The sequence below is a fragment of the Coregonus lavaretus genome, assembly GCF_964263955.1.
Source record: "Coregonus lavaretus genome assembly, chromosome: 14".
NCBI lineage: Eukaryota > Metazoa > Chordata > Actinopteri > Salmoniformes > Salmonidae > Coregonus > Coregonus lavaretus.
In genome coordinates, this window is record NC_140001.1 from 25,570,252 (window position 1) to 25,592,011 (window position 21,760).

General features: G+C 42.4%; 1 protein-coding gene across 3 annotated transcripts; it reads right to left on the reverse strand.

Moving 5' to 3' along the window:
* Window positions 1–7,337: 7,337 nt before the first annotated feature.
* On the reverse strand, window positions 7,338–20,160 carry LOC311141822 (KAT8 regulatory NSL complex subunit 3-like). Of its 3 annotated transcripts, XM_084177300.1 has the most exons (20): window positions 19,972–20,061; window positions 19,093–19,354; window positions 18,734–18,904; window positions 18,426–18,516; window positions 18,083–18,268; window positions 17,833–17,964; window positions 17,415–17,531; window positions 17,199–17,297; window positions 16,987–17,058; window positions 15,927–16,001; window positions 15,617–15,774; window positions 15,301–15,364; window positions 14,922–15,104; window positions 9,977–10,133; window positions 9,572–9,649; window positions 8,917–9,093; window positions 8,594–8,681; window positions 8,286–8,404; window positions 7,758–7,864; window positions 7,338–7,661 (listed from the first exon to the last, which is right to left on the reverse strand). In XM_084177300.1, exons 2-20 carry the CDS (start codon window positions 19,302–19,304, stop codon window positions 7,425–7,427), a joined length of 2,523 nt encoding a protein of 840 aa, XP_084033426.1. In that variant the 5' UTR covers window positions 19,305–19,354; window positions 19,972–20,061; the 3' UTR covers window positions 7,338–7,424. The 3 variants fall into 3 exon arrangements, with proteins under 3 accessions (XP_084033426.1, XP_084033427.1, XP_084033428.1); XM_084177301.1 differs by lacking the exon at window positions 9,572–9,649 and having other exon boundaries at window positions 19,972–20,160; XM_084177302.1 differs by lacking the exon at window positions 8,286–8,404 and having other exon boundaries at window positions 7,575–7,661.
* Window positions 20,161–21,760: the final 1,600 nt, after the last annotated feature.

Below are 21,760 nucleotides of genomic sequence, written 5' to 3' on the forward strand. Positions count from 1 at the left end.
ATTTGGAAAAATTAAAAGGGATTTATAATTTATACTGTGTATCATTAAGAACCAGAGTTAAAACAGTAATGGTTTTATTAAGTTAAGCGCCACCTGTTGCCAACACATGGAATTATCCTATTTTACACTAGTTATGGAAACATCTTACCTGCAAAGAAAAACACAACTTATTTGTAATCTAAAAGTAAACACAAAAGATGATGAAGATTGATTATTTCATTATTGTACATATGAAAACATGTAACTGAATAAAAATGACTCAAGACAGCAAACATGTAAAAGATCAAACATAGGCCATTCCTACCAGTTCCTCTTTGGTATTTTATTAGGATCCCCATTAGCTGTTGCAAAAGCAGCAGCTACTCTTCCTGGGGTCCACACAAAACATGAAACATTACATAATACAGAACATTAATAGACAAGCTCAAGGACAGAACCACATCAATATATATATATTTTCTTAAGGCACAAGTAGCCTACATATCAATACATACACACAAGCTATCTAGGTCAAACAGGGGAGAGGCATTGTGCGGTGAGGTGTTGCTTTATCTGTATTTTTCTTAAACCAGGTTTGCTGTTCATTTGAGTAATGTGAGATGGAACGGAGTTCCATGCACTAATGACTCTATATAATACTGTACGCTTTCTTGAATTGAGTGAGACACCCATTTATCATGAAACTGCATAACATTTTGTTCTCAATGATTTACCTGGCTAAATAAATCTGTATGATCCTTTCAAAAGTTTAATGGTCACTACGGACCCCCTGGTTCGATTCCAGGCTGTATCACAACCGGCCGTGATTGGGAGTCCCAAAGGGCGGTGCACAATTGGCCCAGCGACGTCCGGGTTTGGCCGGTGTAGGCCGTCATTGTAAATAAGAATTTCTTCTTAACTGACTTGCCCAGTTAAATAAAGGTTAAAAAAAAAGAAATAAAAAAAAAAGTGCAAACTCTGGATGTAGACAATTAAAAAAATTGCAAAAACATGTAGATCAGTATGCAAAGACAGTTGAGTTAGCGTTTGATTTGTCATTGCTGAGTTAGCAGTTGAGTTGTCATGTGTATCATCCCAGTGATTTGGGAGTGAACAGGATGGAGCTGTGTTGACTAAATAAAAGTGTAATTTTGACACAAAGATCCTGATGAAATGTAATGTGGTGCAACATTGATCGTTTTTATTAATAGGTGGACTACTCCTGTGTTGAAAATGTGTATTTACAGATCACAAATATTTACTTTTAAATGGAACAAGAGCGAGGTGAGAGAACAGTGTGGTTCTCTCTGTGAGCCCTTACCTTTCAGCAATGTAATCAAGAGAAAGAAATCCACCTTGCCTTCACCAAACTGTAATTTTCAAAAGGTGTTGGTCAATATAAGCCAGGCTTTATCACAGACAAAGCCTGGCTTATATAAGAGCTAAAACCTAAAACACACTCTCCTCTATCTTGTCTGACTGTTACCCATGTGTGTAATGAAGACACAGTACAGAAGAATAAGGTATGAAGATAATGGTGTGCTTGTTCAATGCTTCACTATTAGCCAATGATGAGCTATTCAAACTTACATGAAAAGCTCACAATTATGGTGAACCTCTGTTATAACAACCTAAATAATCATTTTGACCAACACCTTTTGAAAATTACAGTTTGGTGAAGGCAAGGTGGATTTCTTTCTCTTGATTACATTGCTGAAAGGTAAGGGCTCACAGAGAGAACCACACTGTTCTCTCACCTCGCTCTTGTTCCATTTAAAAGTAAAATATTTGTGATCTGTAAATACACATTTTCAACACAGGAGTAGTCCACCTATTAATAAAAACGATCAATGTTGCACCACATTATATTTTTTCAAACATATTGCCAGGCCAAAAAGCTTTAAATAAAAAACAATATTAGATGTAGACCACCTAATAGAATTCCTCCCATGAGATGGAGGTCAAATTATAAATGAATTGACCCAACTGGAGCCAAAAAAGTTACAGAACAAAGCATATAGAAAAAACTGTTAGGGCAATCCTTTTCAATGATGCTAACTGAGGATTACAAAATGTGACAAAATACCTTCAATATTTTATGCCCTCAACTCTCAACATACTGCCATATTGTGGCAGTTGGGCTGATGGAGTGCCTGTAGCAGCATGGAGACTCATCCACTACACAGCTAGTCATCTCAAACCATGGGGAATGAATCCTTTACGTAATGCAGTGTTCCTCTGCTGTATTGGGGTGGGAGTAGACATAAGGGCAGGGGGTACATACACTAACCCATATCTACATACAGTGGGGAGAACAAGTATTTGATACACTGCCGATTTTGCAGGTTTTCCTACTTACAAAGCATGTAGAGGTCTGTAATTTTTATCATAGGTACACTTCAACTGTGAGCGACGGAATCTAAAACAAAAATCCAGAAAATCACATTGTATGATTTTTAAGTAATTAATTTGCATTTTATTGCATGACATAAGTATTTGATCACCTACCAACCAGTAAGAATTCCGGCTCTCACAGACCTGTTAGTTTTTCTTTAAGAAGCCCTCCTGTTCTCCACTCATTACCTGTATTAACTGCACTTGTTTAAACTCGTTACCTGTATAAAAGACACCTGTCCACACACTCAATCAAACAGACTCCAACCTCTCCACAATGGCCAAGACCAGAGAGCTGTGTAAGGACATCAGGGATACAATTGTAGACCTGCACAAGGCTGGGATGGGCTACAGGACAATAGGCAAACAGCTTGGTGAGAAGGCAACAACTGTTGGCGCAATTATTAGAAAATGGAAGAAGTTCAAGATGACGGTCAATCACTCTCGGTCTGGGGCTCCATGCAAGTTCTCACCTCGTGGGGCATCAATGATCATGAGGAAGGTGAGGGATCAGCCCAGAACTACACGGCAGGACCTGGTCAATGACCTGAAGAGAGCTGGGACAACAGTCTCAAAGAAAACCATTTGTAACACACTACGCCGTCATGGATTAAAATCCTGCAGCGCACGCAAGGTCCCCCTGCTCAAGCCAGCGCAGGTCCAGGCCCGTCTGAAGCTTGCCAATGACCATCTGGATGATCCAGAGGAGGAATGGGAGAAGGTCATGTGGTCTGATGAGACAAAAATAGAGCTTTTTGGTCTAAACTCCACTGGCCGTGTTTGGAGGAAGAAGAAGGATGAGTACAACCCCAAGAACACCATCCCAACCGTGAAGCATGGAGGTGTAAACATCATTCTTTGGGGATGCTTTTCTGCAAAGGGGACAGGACGACTGCACCGTATTGAGGGGAGGATGGATGGGGCCATGTATCGCAAGATCTTGGCCAACAACCTCCTTCCCTCAGTAAGAGCATTGAAGATGGGTCGTGGCTGGGTCTTCCAGCATGACAACGACCTGAAACACACAGCCAGGGCAACTAAGGAGTGGCTCCGTAAGAAGCATCTCAAGGTCCTGGAGTGGCCTAGCCAGTCTCCAGACCTGAACCCAATAGAAAATCTTTGGAGGGAGCTGAAAGTCCATATTGCCCAGCGACAGCCCCGAAACCTGAAGGATCTGGAGAAGGTCTGTATGGAGGAGTGGGCCAAAATCCCTGCTGCAGTGTGTGCAAACCTGGTCAAGACCTACAGGAAACGTATGATCTCTGTAATTGCAAACAAAGGTTTCTGTACCAAATATTAAGTTCTGCTTTTCTGATGTATCAAATACTTATGTCATGCAATAAAATACAAATTAATTACTTAAAAATCATACAATGTGATTTTCTGGATTTTTGTTTTAGATTCCATCTCTCACAGTTGAAGTATACCTATGATAAAAAATTACAGACCTCTACATGCTTTGTAAGTAGGAAAACCTGCAAAATTGTCAGTGTATCAAATATTTGTTCTCCCCACTGTATCTGAAGAGTCAGATCATAGCCCCGTTCAGGATGATGGCATCTCATTTGGCATGATTCAGTCATCACGATCATCATTAGGTCATCACTGAAAAATACTATATACACAGTGTACAAAACATTTAGAACACCTGCATTTGTCACCATGGGCCAGCATCCCTGTGGAACTCTTGACACCTTGTAGAGTCCATGCTCCGACTAATTGAGGCTGTTGTGAGGGCAAAAGGGGGTGCAACTCAATATTAAGATATGTTCCTAATGTTTGTTCCAATATGTTCCTAACGTTTTGTACACTCAGTGGATAGAGGATATTTGATAACAATCCATCATTTTAGAAATGGTGATAGAAAAGTTAACAGATGTTTGCTGTTTGTGAGGAGACAGACTTTCATATCAGGTGGTTTGGACAGCATCGGTGCCCCCCACAGCCTGGCCCAGTGCAGTCATTCTGCTGGGCTGTCCTCGCAGCGTCACCGTTATAGTGGTGGGGGCTCTGAGCCCTGCTGCCAACAAACAGTGATGGCATGGATTACACATCTACTCAGATCTTTTAACTAGATCTGGGTGTCAAGCCTAGTTCAGACAGAATTGTCCCTCAGACACAGCAAAGCAGGCAACTTTCCAACTGACATTCCTGAATAGCGAGTGTCCAGCAGTGTTAAATCAGATCAAATATTTATTCAAATACAACTAAGTGCCCAAGGGCGTATTTGGTGTTTTGGACATATTTTCATGTCTTGCTTTTCTCAATGACGAGAACAGTCCATGTCAAGAGACGTAGGGATGAAAGATCTCAATTGCATACTCCTCGCGTCCTCTCTGCTTCTCAAAACCCATTGGATGAGAAAGCCAGAGGTCCCTTTCCTCTGACCTCCTCAAATGGGCTTTGAGGAGAGAGGACGCAAGGCATCTACAGTTGAGATCTTCCCGTATATACAGGATTTCTACTGGGGTATGTAAAGAAACGTGTTTTATTCTTAGCGTAAATGATTCATCCAGGTTCGAACTTTGCACAGAATTACAAAATAATAAGCAATCAAAGACAACAGCAATCCTGGGGAAGGAGTGGACGACTTGGATATCTTTACAGCAACACCCATTTCTCTATCAAAAAAGTGGAATATAAACATGGGTTATTTTCCAGTCTTTATTGCAATGATAGAAACAGAGATGGTATGCCGGATGTGAATATTATTGCCTTCAACTCCTACTCCCGCCAAAGTGAGTCTGTGGGTCCTTGTGCGCATCTGGAAGTATGGCTGCAGCTTGCAGGTGATTTAATTAATATTGTAACATGAAAACCAAGCAAACAAAATGAAACAAATATAAAAAGGCATCTTTACCGAGTGGACATATCTTGTGAAGAAATGCAGTCTGAACAGGGCCATTGACATCTGTAGTCATGTGACATTTAGTCAATATTAAAATGCATTCTTTTTTTGGGCTCACAATTCTTGTGACATCAATTTTGCATCAAGAGTTCCATGTATTCAAAGCAACATCATGCAAATATGAACATGCCATTCACAGATTCTCATGTCAGCATTTTGAACATTTACATTTGACATACAGTGAGGGGAAAAAAGTATTTGATCCCCTGCTGATTTTGTACGTTTGCCCACTGACAAAGACATGATCAGTCTGTAATTTTAATGGTATGTTTATTTGAACAGTGAGAGACAGAATAACAACAAAAAAATCCAGAAAAACGCATGTCAAATATTTTATAAATTTATTTGCATTTTAATGAGGGAAATAAGTATTTGACCCCCTCTCAATCAGAGAGATTTCTGGCTCCCAGGTGTCTTTTATACAGGTAACAACCCGAGATTAGGAGCACACTCTTAAAGGGAGTGCTCCTAATCTCAGTTTGTTACCTGTATAAAAGACACCTGTCCACAGAAGCAATCAATCAGATTCCAAACTCTCCACCATGGCCAAGACCAAAGAGCTCTCCAAGGATGTCAGGGACAAGATTGTAGACCTACACAAGGCTGGAATGGGCTACAAGACCATCGCCAAGCAGCTTGGTGAGAAGGTGACAACAGTTGGTGCGATTACTCGCAAATGGAAGAAACACAAAATAATTGTCAATCTCCCTCGGCCTGGGGCTCCATGCAAGATCTCACCTCGTGGAGTTGCAATGATCATGAGAACGGTGAGGAATCAGCCCAGAACTACACGGGAGGATCTTGTCAATGATCTCAAGGCAGCTGGGACCATAGTCACCAAGAAAACAATTGGTAACACACTACGCCGTGAAGGACTGAAATCCTGCAGCGCCCACAAGGTCCCCCTGCTCAAGAAAGCACATATACAGGCCCGTCTGAAGTTTGCCAATGAACATCTGAATGATTCAGAGGAGAACTGGGTGAAAGTGTTGTGGTCAGATGAGACCAAAATCGAGCTCTTTGGCATCAACTCAACTCGCCGTGTTTGGAGGAGGAGGAATGCTGCCTATGACCCCAAGAACACCATCCCCACCGTCAAACATGGAGGTGGAAACATTATGCTTTGGGGGTGTTTTTCTGCTAAGGGGACAGGACAACTTCACCGCATCAAAGGGATGATGGACGTGGCCATGTACCGTCAAATCTTGGGTGAGAACCTCCCTCCCTCAGCCAGGGCATTGAAAATGGGTCGTGGATGGGTATTCCAGCATGACAATGACTCAAAACACACGGCCAAGGCAACAAAGGAGTGGCTCAAGAAGAAGCACATTAAGGTCCTGGAGTGGCCTAGCCAGTCTCCAGACCTTAATCCCATAGAAAATCTGTGGAGGGAGCTCAAGGTTCGAGTTGCCAAACGTCAGCCTCGAAACCTTAATGACTTGGAGAAGATCTGCAAAGAGGAGTGGGACAAAATCCCTCCTGAGATGTGTGTAAACCTGGTTGCCAACTACAAGAAACTTCTGACCTCTGATTGCCAACAAGGGTTTTGCCACCAAGTACTAAGTCATGTTTTGCAGAGGGGTCAAATACTTATTTCCCTCATTAAAATGCAAATCAATTTATACAATTTTTGACATTCATTTTTCTGGATGTTTTTGTTGTTATTCTGTCTCACACTGTTCAAATAAACCTACCATTAAAATTACAGACTGATCATGTCTTTGTCAGTGGGCAGACGCACAAAATCAGCAGGGGATCAAATACTTTTTTCCCCTCACTGTATGCGCAGACTTCCATTGATACAGAAACAATAACTATTAAACTTCTAATTCCAATGTCACATCCCCCTGGATCATGTTATTCATTGATGTTCTCCTTACAGCTCTTTCCAAACATGAACATTAGTACAAAAACACATCCCTTACAATACAAATCTGTACACTTGATGTTACACGGCTGCAAGTCTGGCTTTTCAGATACTGACAACACCTAGGATTCTCATAGATTACTATCTGCATATTGATCATGCTGTCCACTATATGTGTCACCCATCTGTAGTGTGGCCAAAGTGACCTGGCGATAGGGCCCATCCTGCTATTCTAGCTTTCCCGAAACAAGGGGTTTAGGAGTTAACCCTAGGCATTCAGCGTGGCCGCCGTGGTTTGGCAGTTCGGGACGTACCGGCGCTCTGGGTGGAGATGTGTGGCAGGCCGGGGAGGCTGCTCGCCAGCTTGGCCAGCCCGCTGTTGGTGAGTAGCTGGTGGATGGCGGTTGTCTTGGTCAGCCTTCCAGTGGAGACCACAGGCACTGCCCGGAGCAGAGTGCTGCTGCAAGTACCTATGGAGTTAAGAACCTGACCCTGGGGCTTCCCACCGGGGGCCTAGGGGGAGAGGAGAGGTAGAGCCAGTCAGTCACAATGAGTCAGCTCACACAGACACAAGGATACTTTTAGCAGGTTTTTGAGGCCAGGGTGTACCTGAATGCTGCCCATGCTAGCTGTTGTAGTGGGCAGGCTAGGGGATTTGGTCACTATCTCCTGTAGACTGAAACTTAGGCCGTGGAGGAGGCTGCTGGCGGAAGGTGCTGCACACAAACACAGCGAGAATGATTCAGCACAGTTCACATTTAGACACAGTCAATATAGGAAGCTCAACAACAACTGCTGGTGACGACAGTTGAGAACCACCCCTATTTGTCTATTTGAATAAACTACCTTGAAAAAACAACCAGAGACATTGCAGGGGTAACGCAACAAGTAATCAATAACCTTGTTTGCTCAGATCGGTTCTCGTGAAGTGCTCAAAATCATGACATAAAACAACTCCACTTTAGTCTCATCCTTTTTACATTTTAGATGGACTCTGTTCCTCTGCATTGCAACTAACACATCTGTGAAAATATACTGTACAACATATTTGGTTGTAGTTCAGTGTTCATAGTAATCTGTGAGATAGATCTGCGGCTGTGCCGAGTTAGGACAGTCGTGAAGGCAGGTAGGAGATACCTTGGGCAGTAGCAGGAGCTTGCGCCTGGACTGGTGAGGAGGACCCTGAAACCATGCAACTCTGGAAAGAGCTGGAACCCGAGCTCTGGGCACTAGACACCCCTGTCAGACTACCAGACCTGCATTAACACACAACCAATCTACTCAAAGTTGCTCCGATAAACAGAGCTGTGGTAGCTACCCACCCCATAGTTTATGTTCTATACAATAACTTCCAACCAGTCCAGAACTCAATCCATTTGCAGCACACACCGCTGCCCAAAGAGAGATCGTTTGGAGAGTTGGAGATCATGCTGTGTCAGGCCTACCGCTGGGCTGTGAGGAGTCCAGAGACTTCCTTGGCTCCAGACACAGTCTGTCCCACAGTCAAAGTCAGGGGATTCCCAGAGGGTCCCACTGCATTGGAAAACAGACCATGAAGAGAATAAGCCAAACCTGATTGGACAACACCACAGTATAACATCGACAATGGTTTCTAATGAGTTTTGAAATGGTGGAAATGAATATAATCCATATAATATAAGCCCTACAAATATTTCAATGAATTTGGAAACAATTTCAAATGTTTCTTTACTGAATCGTTCATTTAGAGGAGCAGAAAACTGCCCACACTTAAATCTGAGCCAGTTACCTTCCTGTGCTGCAGAGCTGATAGCGCCCCCTGTTGTCTCTCCATGCAGGATTGTCACCTTGATCTTGGCTCTCTTTGAGGCCTTGGTGGGAGTGGGGCTGGGCGTCTGCCTCCTCTTCAGATGGGCCCTCAGCTCGTCTCTCTCCAGGCTCTCGGTCTGCTCACTGGATACAGGCACTGAAACACAGACACACATCACGTCACTGACTGGGATATACAGACCAGACCACTTCAACCCTGTTACAAATTCACTTGTCATGAAGTATACAAGCATGGAATGTTGTATAATGCTCACTCTTAAAAAGTGTTATATGACCCTGTAAACAACGTACATGAATGATCTGGTAACCTAACAAAGAAGGTGTAAAATAAACACCTGAAACTAGATCCCCTACATACTGGTCTTGACGAGAGAAAATTAAATAAAAAAGGAGGTTCTCTTCTGCACTGTTTAACCAGTCCAGTAAATGTGGAGGAGTTCAGATGGAGTGTCGCCTTGTTAACGTCCAAAAGCGGAGGTCGCGTCACAGGCCCTTTCCATTTCGCCTGAAAACCGGAACATCCAGTAGTTGGGGACTTGGCAGAGGCTAATGATCTGGCAGTAAGAGGGAGATGGCAGACAGAAGAGAAAAGAGGGGAGCCGAGAGATACTTACCAAAGACACAGGAGGGAGTGCCAGGAGGAAGATTTTTCCTCACAAACATGTTTTGTTTCATAAAAGCAGCAAACTGGGCTGGAATGAATTAAAAAGGTAGAAGGAATAGTAGAAAGAGAGAAGGGATGAAAAGATATCAGTCACGTTCCATTGTGCCCTTCTGTTGTCGTGACTGCCCTAACAAGATTCATGTCTAAGAAAACTATTTTCACCATTCAATATTGCATTCACATCTTCCCAAGCCCACATAGCTATTAAAAAACCCATTGGCAAGGGAGGTGACTGAGTCATTAGAACAAGCGCACACAAACAAATGTGTCAAATGTGAGAGCTGTATGCATGTATGTGTGTGTGTGTGTGTGTCTGCGTTGGTGTGTGTTCATACATGCTAGTTAGCCCACAAACCTTGTGCCTGCTTGTGTGTTAGCACCATCCCAGACCGCTGCATATGGGTCTTGAGGAGTTGTGTGGCGGTGATCAGGCTGGACTTCTGTGCCGGGGACAGTCCCGAGGTCTTTGGCTTGGGGCTGGAGGTGGGACTGCTGCACACACTGGACAGGTCCTGAGGACATAACCAGAAAACATGGCTAATCAAATGATCAGCAATGTACACTGACTTTACAAAACATTAGGAACAACTGCTCTTTCCATGACTTAGACTGATCAGGTGAAAGCTATGATACCTTATTGATGCCACTTGTTAACCCACTACGGTCGATGTCTGCACCCAGCGGAAATCTAATTAGCATAATAATACAAAATCCCCATAAAAAGCTGTCAGTCTAAGCTAGAGATCTTATTTTTATCCACCCAACATCATCTCACTCTCAATTTGTGCATATATTTACAAAAAGTATTTCAGCAGATTTTGTGCGTTTGTGTGACTTAATTCGTACGAAAATACGTTTTTGGGGGGCAAACTTCGGAACAATCTTTTGAAAGTTACTATATCAATGATGCATGATGGGCAATGGCGTTCTACACTGCCTTTTTTTTTCTGTCCCACATTTATTTATATACTTAAAGTGTTAACCCAATATTGTTAATTAACCAGGTTATCATCTAAATAATGATAATATAATAGTAGCCTTACGTTGTTTTTTATTTATTAAATGGCAATACTGTTTTCTATGCTTGTTTTCGCTTAATACTTTGGGATACTGGTGCACTTGTAGTCAGAAAGGCCCTTTTTTTGTGTAGGCAACAGTAGCCCTACACAATTTTCTTCATAATGCATTTAATACAAGGCTCCACTTTCTCATGTACATCACCCCATTTATTTCATAATGCATTTTATACAAGGCTGTCGAATTTTATGTAGGTAGCCAAATTAGAGAAAATTCGATGGTATTTGATTGGGGAATGCGGATACATTTTTACGATGGGAAATTATAATAAACCATAATACACAGACTCACTTTGTTTGTACTCATGTTATAGCCAAATTATTTTTTATAAAATATTTGTATCATCTAGTTGTCATGTATTCATTATATTTAACTGGTTAAATGTTTGTAGTTTGCACGTTTCAGTAATGATTAACATGGTTAAATAGTCGTAAATTTCTGCTTGATTTAGCTTTTGGTATATTTGGCATTTTTATACATATTCTATATTTCCACTGAGAAAGCAATAATTAAATCAACACACTACTGTAAATAAATGGACACTACCTGTTATAAATCTGAAATTGCTCTCCGTAAATAAATGGTGAGAAATGTTTTGTTTGAAGCCAGTCAGCTATGGGTTTCACAGCCCTATAATAATGACAAGTTATATCACCTTAAAAAGGGTTTATTTACAACCTCTGGGGTACAACATGTTGGGCAGTGGTATAGGGTAGTCTGACATATAACCCCTAACTTGAGTTCAGTCTTCGCCAATGAGAACCAAGAGGGGCCTAACTTCGACTTTCATGACTGGGAAAGGCCTCATTTTCTAGGCCATAGAAAATCCTACATCCGTCTCATTAGATCAGAACAGGATGGATCAACAGTGATTCATATTACTGGTTTGCATCCTAAAACAAGGATAGTTGTGTGTTGCTGCATAACACACTTATAGTATTTGTCTACCAATATGATATGGATCATTGTCAGGTTATTTGATACAGTACCAGTCAAAAGTTTGGACACCCCTACAAATTCAAGGGTTTTTCTTTAGTTTTACTATTTTCTACATTGTAGAATAATGGTGAAGACATCAAAACTATGAAATAATGTAGTAACCAAAAAAGTGTTAAACAAATCAAAATATATTTTATATTTGAGATTCTTCAAAGTAGCCACCCTTTCCCTTGACAGATTTGCACACTCTTGGCATTCTCTCAACCAGCATCACCTGGAATGCTTTTCCAACAGTCTTGAAGGAGTTCCAACATATGCTGAGCACTTGTTGGCTGCTTTTCCTTCACTCTGCGGTCCAACTCATCCCAAACCAGCTCAATTAAATAAATTAGTGTCATCAGCAAAGCACCCCCACACCTCACGGTGGGAACCACACATGCAGAGATCATCCGTTCACACCTAATCTGCGTCTCACAAAAACACGGCGGTTGAAACCAAAAATCAGGACAGATCTCCACCGGTCTAAAGTCCATTGCTCGTGTTTCTTGGCCCATGCAAGTCTCTTCTTCTTATTGGTGTCCTTTAGTAGTGGTTTCTTTGCAGCAATTCAGATGTGTCTGTTACTTGAACTCTGTGAAGCATTTATTTAGGCTGCAATTTCTGAGGCAGGTAACGCTGATGAACTTATCCTCTGCAGAGGTTAACTCTGGGTCTTCCTTTGCTGTGGCGGTCCTCATGAGAGCCAGTTTCATCATAGCGCTTGATGGTTTTTGCGACTGCACTTGAAGAAGCCTTCAAAGTTCTTGAAATGTTCAGTATACCACCCCTACCTTGTCACAATACAACTGATTGGCTCAAACGCATTAAGAAGGAAAGAAATTACACAAATTACCTTAAGGCACACCTGTTAATTGAAATGTATTCCAGGTGACTACCTCATGAAGCTGGTTGAGAGAATGCGAAGAGCGTGCAAAGCTGTCATTAAATAATCTCTTTTTTGGTTACTACATGATTCCATATGTGTCATTTCATAGTTTTGATGTCTTCACTATTATTCTACAATGTAGAAAATAGTAAAAATAAAGAAAAACCCTTGAATGAGTAGGTGGCCAAACTTTTGACCGGTACTGTATAGTTACATTTTACATTACATTTACATTTTAGTCATTTAGCAGACGCTCTTATCCAGAGCGACTTACAGGAGCAATTAGGGTTAAGTGCCTTGCTCAAGGGCACAGACAGATTTTTCACCTAGTCGCCTCGGGGATTAGAACCAGCGACCTTTCGGTTACTGGCACTACGCTCTTAACCACTAAGCTACCTGCCGCCCCATATATATGCTTCAGTAAAAAAATTAACAGCATGGTTGTAATAACACTTTAAACAGGTAGTTTGTAAAGGTGTAGAATGTTTGTTTTGGGTCCACACTGGTAAGTTTACTTATGTAAATTAGACAGTCACAGAAGATTTCTGAATAACTGGTCAGGGCATAGCACTTTCCATTCAGCTTCAGGCAACTTTGATGTAAGGCTTGATCACACATGTAGTGACTACTTCTATCCGTCATGCCCATTGTTGCTTATCCATTGTTCACTAGATATATCAATGTAATTACACCCAACACAATGTTGAGAAACAGAATGCTTCCCACCACTAGATGGGAGATGCATGTGATCCCAACGCTGCCACCAATGTAGCAGAAGAAAGTGAAAGCTGCAACAGGGACTATAACCAGGTCTCATATGTAGCAAAGTGAGCTCTAACGGCCGTTGCCATGAAAGCCTAGTAGGCCTCTGGGCAGAGGCAGTAGGCCAACAATGCTGGCATATGCCTTGTTACAATAGCCTAAGTATATAACATGATTGACACGACCGTAATAAATTATGAAACGGCCTTTGAAGTGCCATAAGTGTAACATAATTCATTCTTTTAGATTAACCTGTTTAACTGCATTGATATGGCTTAATTGATCATAGTCCAGACTCATTACAGTTGCAAATACCATGCAGTTGCACAAGGGGAATTTAAACCAAACAGATTTATTTTACAGGTCTTCTGTTTCCCCACATTTATTGATGAATTAATTTCCCATCATGAAAATGTATCCCCATTCAAATACCTTCATCGATACCAAAAAAATATATACAGTGGGGAGAACAAGTATTTGATATTTTTTTGATGGTCTTGGCCATTGTGGAGAGGTTGGAGTCTGTTTGATTGAGTGTGTGGACAGGTGTCTTTTATACAGGTAACGAGTTCGAACAGGTGCAGTTAATACAGGTAATGAGTGGAGAACAGGAGGGCTTCTTAAAGAAAAACGAACAGGTCTGTGAGAGCCGGAATTCTTACTGGTTGGTAGGTGATCAAATACTTATGTCATGCAATAAAATGCAAATTAATTACTTAAAAATCATACAATGTGATTTTCTGGATTTTTGTTTTAGATTCCGTCTCTCACAGTTGAAGTGTACCTATGATAAAAATTACAGACCTCTACATGCTTTGTAAGTAGGAAAACCTGCAAAATCGGCAGTGTATCAAATACTTGTTCTCCCCACTGTATATTTTTAAATACAGCTTTTACACCACAAAAAAAAAACACAAATACAGCTCTTTACTCCAATCTGGCAACCCTCATAAAATCTGACATAGCACCAGTATCCCAAAATATTAAGCGAAAACAAGCACAGAAAACAGCATTGGCATTAATAATAATACAAATAAAATAAAAACGTAAGGCTACTATTATAAGTATTTTGGTGACAACCAGGTTGATTGACAATATTTGGTTGTTAACACGTTTGTTTTTTTATATAAATAAATGTGGGACACAAAAAAAGGCAGTGTACAACACCATTGCCCAAAATGCATTGCTCCAATAACTTTCAAAAGATTGCTCCGAAGTTTGCCCCCCCAAATATTCTCTTTTCCTATGAATTAAGCCACACAAAAACGCACGAAATCTGCTATCTGTTGTTCCATGTAGTGAAACTGTTATTCGATGCGTTTGTATGGGCTAATAGCAGTAAGGCCAAATAAAAGGTTTCAAATATTTTTCTTATATACTTTTTTGGATACTTCAATGGGTCTTAAAATTCCAAATCAAATAGCAAAATGATCCTTGGTATGACCTTCGTAAAACAATTCCATATAGCTTAGTGGGCAAAAGGGGGTGCAACTCAATATTAGGAAGGTATTCCTAATGTTTTGTACACTCAGTGTATATAATTCCTAGCATTACCTTGCTAGTCTTCCTGAGCGTGATTGAGTGATGCAGGACGTACCTCGGAGCCTGAGGGGGAGATGGGTACTCTGAGGGCAGGGGAGGAAGGGCGGGCCCTCTCCAGGTCAAAGGGGAGCTCCCGCCGGGGCTTCTTCTTCTTCTCTGTGTCCAGGTCCCTCAGCTCTCCGGAGCCGTGGCTCTCCGCCCGCGCCAGCACTCCCGAAAGGAAGTCTGCTATCTCATCCTACACACGAGATAGAGACAACAGGCATGTATATCTGCACCAAAAGCCTTTCACTGACACTATATGTGAAGAGTTTGATGGCCATGGTTTAATTCAGAAAATTATTTGAAGTTTTCGTAGAAACTCCTGCATTTAGTCAACATTGTCTGAATAAAACAAACATAGTTCCTTTGCAGGACAAGAAAAATGGACCAACCTGAATGCAGCGATCCACCATGGTCTGTGTCAGTCCCTCTGATTTAATCTTTGTTGAGTTGATTCTGAGGAAGGACACCATTTAAATCATGAATTAGAAACAAACGGATGCCCTCAAATTCTTCAATTGAATAGCCATGCAGAAAATGACCGTGAGCAGAACAATGTGATACACTTTTAGTCCTTTGTCTTCACAAGAGAACATTCAACAGCTTTCAATTGCTTCCTTAAATTCCAATGTCCTCTTAAATATATTTCAATAGCGTGTGAAGACCACCAGCCCGCCTCAGAGTAAATCTAGAGTAGGCTTAACCCACCTGAGGTTGTCTTCAGCTCCTCCCACCACCACCATGCTGTTGTCGGCTCTAAGTTTCTCTCGGAACTCCTCCATGGCCTCTGTGCCACACTGCAGAGCATTCTGACCAACCACAAATAGCACTGGGGTCTTCATGTCCAGTAAGGGGTCGTCCACATCCTGCCAGTCAACAATACAAATACAGTCAATACAAGTCTAAGACTCACAGACCTGACCTGTGAAAGAATGATGTTGAAACTGTAAGACAAGTAGAAGCATCACATCCTAATGTCTCCACAAGGCAAGACAAACATTTGAGCATATTTCCTTACCCCTCTTGGCCCATTGATTGTTAGCAGAGGAAAGCCAAGACACACCACAGCAGTCAGGTACTCCATGAGGGAAACCTGGGAGAGGACAACCACGTCAATGTGCACCAATGTCACATCCACCCATCGCATTACATGTCATAGCTCATATTCTACAAGGATTGGTTTTCAATAACCAACAGATGTATATCTTTTTGACCATCACAGAGAATATACTCTTAGAAAATGTTGACACCATATCAACTGAACGAAAATAGAAACGCAACATGTAAAGTGTTTGTCCCATGTTTCATGAGCTGAAATAAAAGATCCCAGAAATGTCTCATACGCACAAAGCGCTTCTTTCTCTCAAATTTTGTGCACACATTTGTTTACATCCCTGTTAGTGAGCATTTCTCATTTGCCAAGATAATCCATTCACCTGACAGGTGTGGCATATCAAGAAGCTGATTAAACAGCATGATCATTACACAGGTGCACCTTGTGCTGGGGACAATAAAAGGCCACTCCAAAATGTGCAGTTCTGTCATACAACACAATGCCTCAGATGTCTCAAGTTGAGGGAGTGTGCAATTGGCATGATAACTGCAGGAATGTCCACCAGAGCTGTTGCCAAATAATTTAATGTTCATTTCTCTACTATAAGCCGCCTCCAACGTCGTTTTAGAGAATTTGGCAGTACGCCCAACTGGCCTCACAACCGCAGACCACGTGTAACCATGTCAGCCCAGGACCTCCACATCCGGCTACTTCACCTGCGGGACCGTCTGAGACCAGCCACCCGGACAGCTGATGAAACTGAGGAGTATTTCTGTCTGTAATAAAGCTCTTTTGTGGGGAAAAACTAATTCTGATTGGCAGGGCCTGGCTCCCAAGTGGGTGGGCCTATGCCCTCCCAGGCTCACCCATGGCTGCGCCCCTGCCCAGTCATGTGAAATTAATAGATTGGGCCTAATTTATTCATTTAAATTGATTGATTTACTTATATAAACTGTAACTGGTTGAATTTGTTGCGTTTATATTTTCAGTACACACAGAGACAGCATTCATAAAGCAGCCTTACATGACAGGCGATGAGAGCTCCCACATTCCAGCCAACCAAGATAATGGGTTTGTGAGGGAAGTGACTGTGGACCTGGTGCATAAATACATTGAAAGGCAAATAAACAGACAAAATATGACAGATCAGTCTGGCACATCGCATTCAAGCAACAGTCTAGTCCATTAGGAACAAATATCTGGATACACAACTTCAGATTCATATAACAGCCTTACCTCCATGACTTTTGCCCTGACCGTGCCCAACATGTGCTCCAGACACTGAGTGATGCCCACATTGGATCCACTGTTTACATGGGTATTTACTGGGATGACCTGGGATAGACACATTATACAGTAATTCAATGATTTGCCCAAAAGCCTATTGGGTGTGAATAAAACACAGTGATGCACAGTCACACTTGAGTATGAATAGAATAGATACAAACAAACCTTTCCCAAGCAGGAGAGTTGTGACTGCCAAAATCTCATTCGGCGCGGGGTAGAAAGAGCAGGATTGGTGGGCCCTGATGGTGCAATTAAGATGAGTGGGGAGCCAGGAAGCTTGCTCTGCAATACAAACAAACACAAAGATAGGCATCTGGTTATTATCACATCATTTGGGAAATGCAATCAAATAAGTGCAAGTCAAAATAGAGGCATTATGAGTGGTCAAAGTAAGACAGTTAGCCGTATAAAACAGTATATAGATGAAACTACTAAAAGCTTTCTCTTACTGCCACAACTATCACTTTCATCCCTACTATCATTTGGAATGTGTTTGTTTCCATTGTCCTATTCATTCTTTGACTGCAGTGAACTTTGATTGCTCCCAGCGCCACAGACAGGGATATCAACATTAGAGACGTACTGGTTTGTTGTGAGACAGAACGCCCACGGCTGGATCCCAGGGCCTCTTCAGGAGCAGAGAGAGGGCCTCTGCACCTGCCGCTCCAGTCTTCACTGACGATGTCAGCAGCATCCTGTCAATCAGCGAGGGCAACTGCACAGACAGAGAGGAATGGTGAATCATCCTGATAGAATGTATCCCTCTATATAAGAATGCATGTGTCATAACATCACAATGTGTAAACACATTTTGAGAGCAAGATAATGAGTACCTTGCTCTTAAGTGTCTGCAGTACGTCCAGGTAAGCAGCCAGCATAGCCAGACTGAGAGACTCTATCAGGGTGCCATGTAGCCACTGGGTCAGTTTGGTGTCCCAGTTGACACTGGCCAGCGCATGGCGCACCTTCCGGGCACACTTGTCCACAGCAATCCTGCGCAATACTGGCTCATTGGAGGCCTACGAGTCAGAAGACAAGATGGTGAGACAACAGGGACAGGAACTTTGATAGTCATTCAAACTGAAACATGTCAAGGAAATATTTTAGTGTTGAATCACTTTTAAAACAAAATTGGCACCACATACAAAAGCATTTAGATGGTGTTTATGAACTCACATTTTCATTGGCAAGCCGGGCCAGTCTTTCAGCTTGCAGAGCTTTCAGCACCTTATTAAATAACTTGTTTTGAGTGACTGACCATCCAGCCCTATAATACAAGCAATGTGTACCAGTAATGAAGTATGAAGATGATCACTATTTGCAATGGAGATTGAGACACATTAATAATTTTTGGGAAAATGACAGTGTATACAAGAGCTGAGCAAACAAGGCAACTGCATCACAGAAGTCCTTACAGAAAATAATTTATATTTTTAAAAATTCAATAGGGTTATTCAAAGGGATGTCGGGTGGAGGCCACTCACTTGTTGATGCGTTCATCCCAGTCATCAGGAGGTGGGGGACCATCGGCAACTGTGCGAGCAAATAAAACATGTCGCTCACACTCCTTCATAACACTGCATGCTTTCTGGTTGTCATAGAGTGGAATAGGTGTAGGTGTGACAGATTCCACATCTATTGACAGATCTGATTCCCTGCAAAAGACACAAACATACTTCAGTCAATGATGTTATCCAGTTTTAGCGGTCACTTAATTATTGCCTTGATAAAGTTACACAATTACATTTGTTCTGAGGCAGACAGATAGACATGTTTTCAGATGTGTGCATCAAATTGTTTGGCCATTGAGTCATTAGTGAGGATTATGAGGATTGACACTCACAGAGTGGCATCAGGCTGGTGACGGGGTGTGACGAACAGCATGCGCGTGGGCCGGGCACTGCTGGCGTCCGGGTGGGCATTCCATGGCTTGGCATAGCTGTGGTCCAATAACACCAAGTCCAGCTCACGCTCATGAACGGACAACTGGAACAGCAAGGATGTACCCATCCTCTGCGCTGAAGTCTGGAAGTCCCTGTCCCCACCACAGTACATCCTCTACTGGGGCCCCAAAGCTCTGAGAGAGTGGTGCTTTCAACCCAAGCCTTAAGGGGGAGGAAACATGATCAATATCATATCCATCATCATGGGACATCACGTCATGTGAGTTGGACCACTCATCTTTAACCCACAGCTGGTTCGTTACAAGCACCCTTCGTATGCATTGGCTTAATAACCAACTTTGTAACGTTAACTAGCTGTCTAGTTAGACAAGTAACTGTTCACTAGTTAGCTAACTAATCATGGCTAACGGCATTATTTTAGCTAGTAACAGTACATAGCTAGCTAGATTCTTTAGAGATGTTCTCATAATGTTGATAGCAAGCAACATGCGTTTGCTTCATGCATGGCGGAGCGCGAGCTGTGCGTTGTTGACATTACTTTATTAGGTAGCTGGCTAACTTGCTAACGTAAACTAGCTACATGGCCTAGACAGATGCGCTAACGTTAACTAGCTAGTTAGCTACCTAACAACACGAAATATGCATTACACTAACGTTAGCGCATGGCTAACAGAAGGGGTAACTAACAATCATACCGGGCATTACAACGTGGCTACGTGTAATAATGTAGGAAATCATCTAGCTACAGTAGCTAGCTAACACGGCGAGCATAGTAGCATTAAAGCTAGCACGCGCTAGTCGTATTATTGGCAACTCACCTTTTCATACTACTGCCATTGATAGCATTACGTGATTGCAATCGAAATATAATTTAGAACAAACGAGTATAAATTCTGTAAAATATAAACTTCAAAATCTAAATTCCGTGTAGATTTTCACATTTGAGAAGGACTACTCCGCCTCGGGTTTCTATAAATCATTGATTATGACCGACTTCCTTTTGTTTTGAGTGGGCGCGCCACTGTCAGCACAAAGATGCAAAACAGGGGCTGGATAGCTATTCCTTACGGGCGGTGCATGTTCTAGGGCCTTGGCCAGCGCCTGCTCTGAACCCTGAAAAAGCAGTGGCTCTATGTAAGCACTACGGTAAAGAAAGCACTACGGTAAAGAATGTATAAAAAATCTACTCAGTACACAATTGTCAGAAAATGTAATAGATACAACATTGTTGATTTCTACTAGTGCGTGCTGTAGCAAAGTGGAGCTGTTTTGTTCAAAGTACATTTTGTCCTATGCCTAATTGTCATGATGAAGAGAGTTTAGAACACCTTCCATTGAACTGCTACAGAACGAAATAAATACATATCAGTTCTGATGTATGTATAAATCCTAAGTCTGTCTTTCACTGTGTCTTCGATACTCACATGGATGACAATAGTAAATAATTATGGTGGACAGTAATATGCATTGTGAACAGTAACATTTGGAAGACGATGCATTATGACTATAAAACAGCTTTTTGTCCCCTCGAACGCTATTTTTAAACCTATTAAAACAGAACTAAAAGGAAGAAGAAAGCTGAACCCCAAAAAACAAGTAGGCCTATAAAAACTTAAATGGGCACTAAACCATATTATGTAATAATGAATCTGGCTATGTCCCTTCCGTCTTCAAGAGAGCGAGAGTTGCACCCCTTCTCAAAAAACCAACACTCGATCCCTCTGATGTCAACAACTACAGACCAGTATCCCTTCTTTCTTTTCTCTCCAAAACTATTGAGCGTGCCGTCTTTAGCCAACTCTCTTGCTACCTCTCTCAGAATGACCTTCTTGATCCAAAGCAGTCAGGTTTCAAGACTGGTCATTCAACTGAGACTGCTCTTCTCTCTGTCATGGAGGCTCTCCGCACTGCTAAAGCTAACTCTCTCTCCTCTGCTCTTGTCCTTCTAGACCTGTCTGCTGCCTTTGATACTGTGAACCATCAGATCCTCCTCTCCACCCTCTCCGACCTGGGCATCTCCGGCGCGGCTCACTCTTGGATTGCGTCCTACCTGACCGGTCGCTCCTACCAAGTGGCGTGGTGAGAAGCTGTCTCCGCACCACGTGCTCTCACCACTGGTGTCCCCCAGGGCTCAGTTCTAGGCCCTCTCCTATTCTCACTATACACCAAGTCACTTGGCACTGTCATATCCTCACATGGCCTCTCCTATCATTGCTACGCTGACGACACACAACTAATCTTCTCCTTTCCCCCTTCTGATAACCAGGTGGCGAATCGCATCTCTGCATGTCTGGCAGACATATCAGTATGGATGACGGATCACCACCTCAAGCTGAACCTCGGCAAGACGGAGCTGCTCTTCCTCCCGGGGAAGGACTGCCCGTTCCATGATCTCGCCATCACGGTTGACAACTCCGTTGTGTCCTCCTCCCAGAGTGCGAAGAGCCTTGGCGTGACCCTGGACAACACCCTGTCGTTCTCCGCTAACATCAAGGCGGTGACCCAATCCTGTAGGTTCATGCTCTACAACATTCAGAGAGTACGACCCTGCCTTACACAGGAAGCGGCACAGGTACTAATCCAGGCACTTGTCATCTCCCGTCTGGA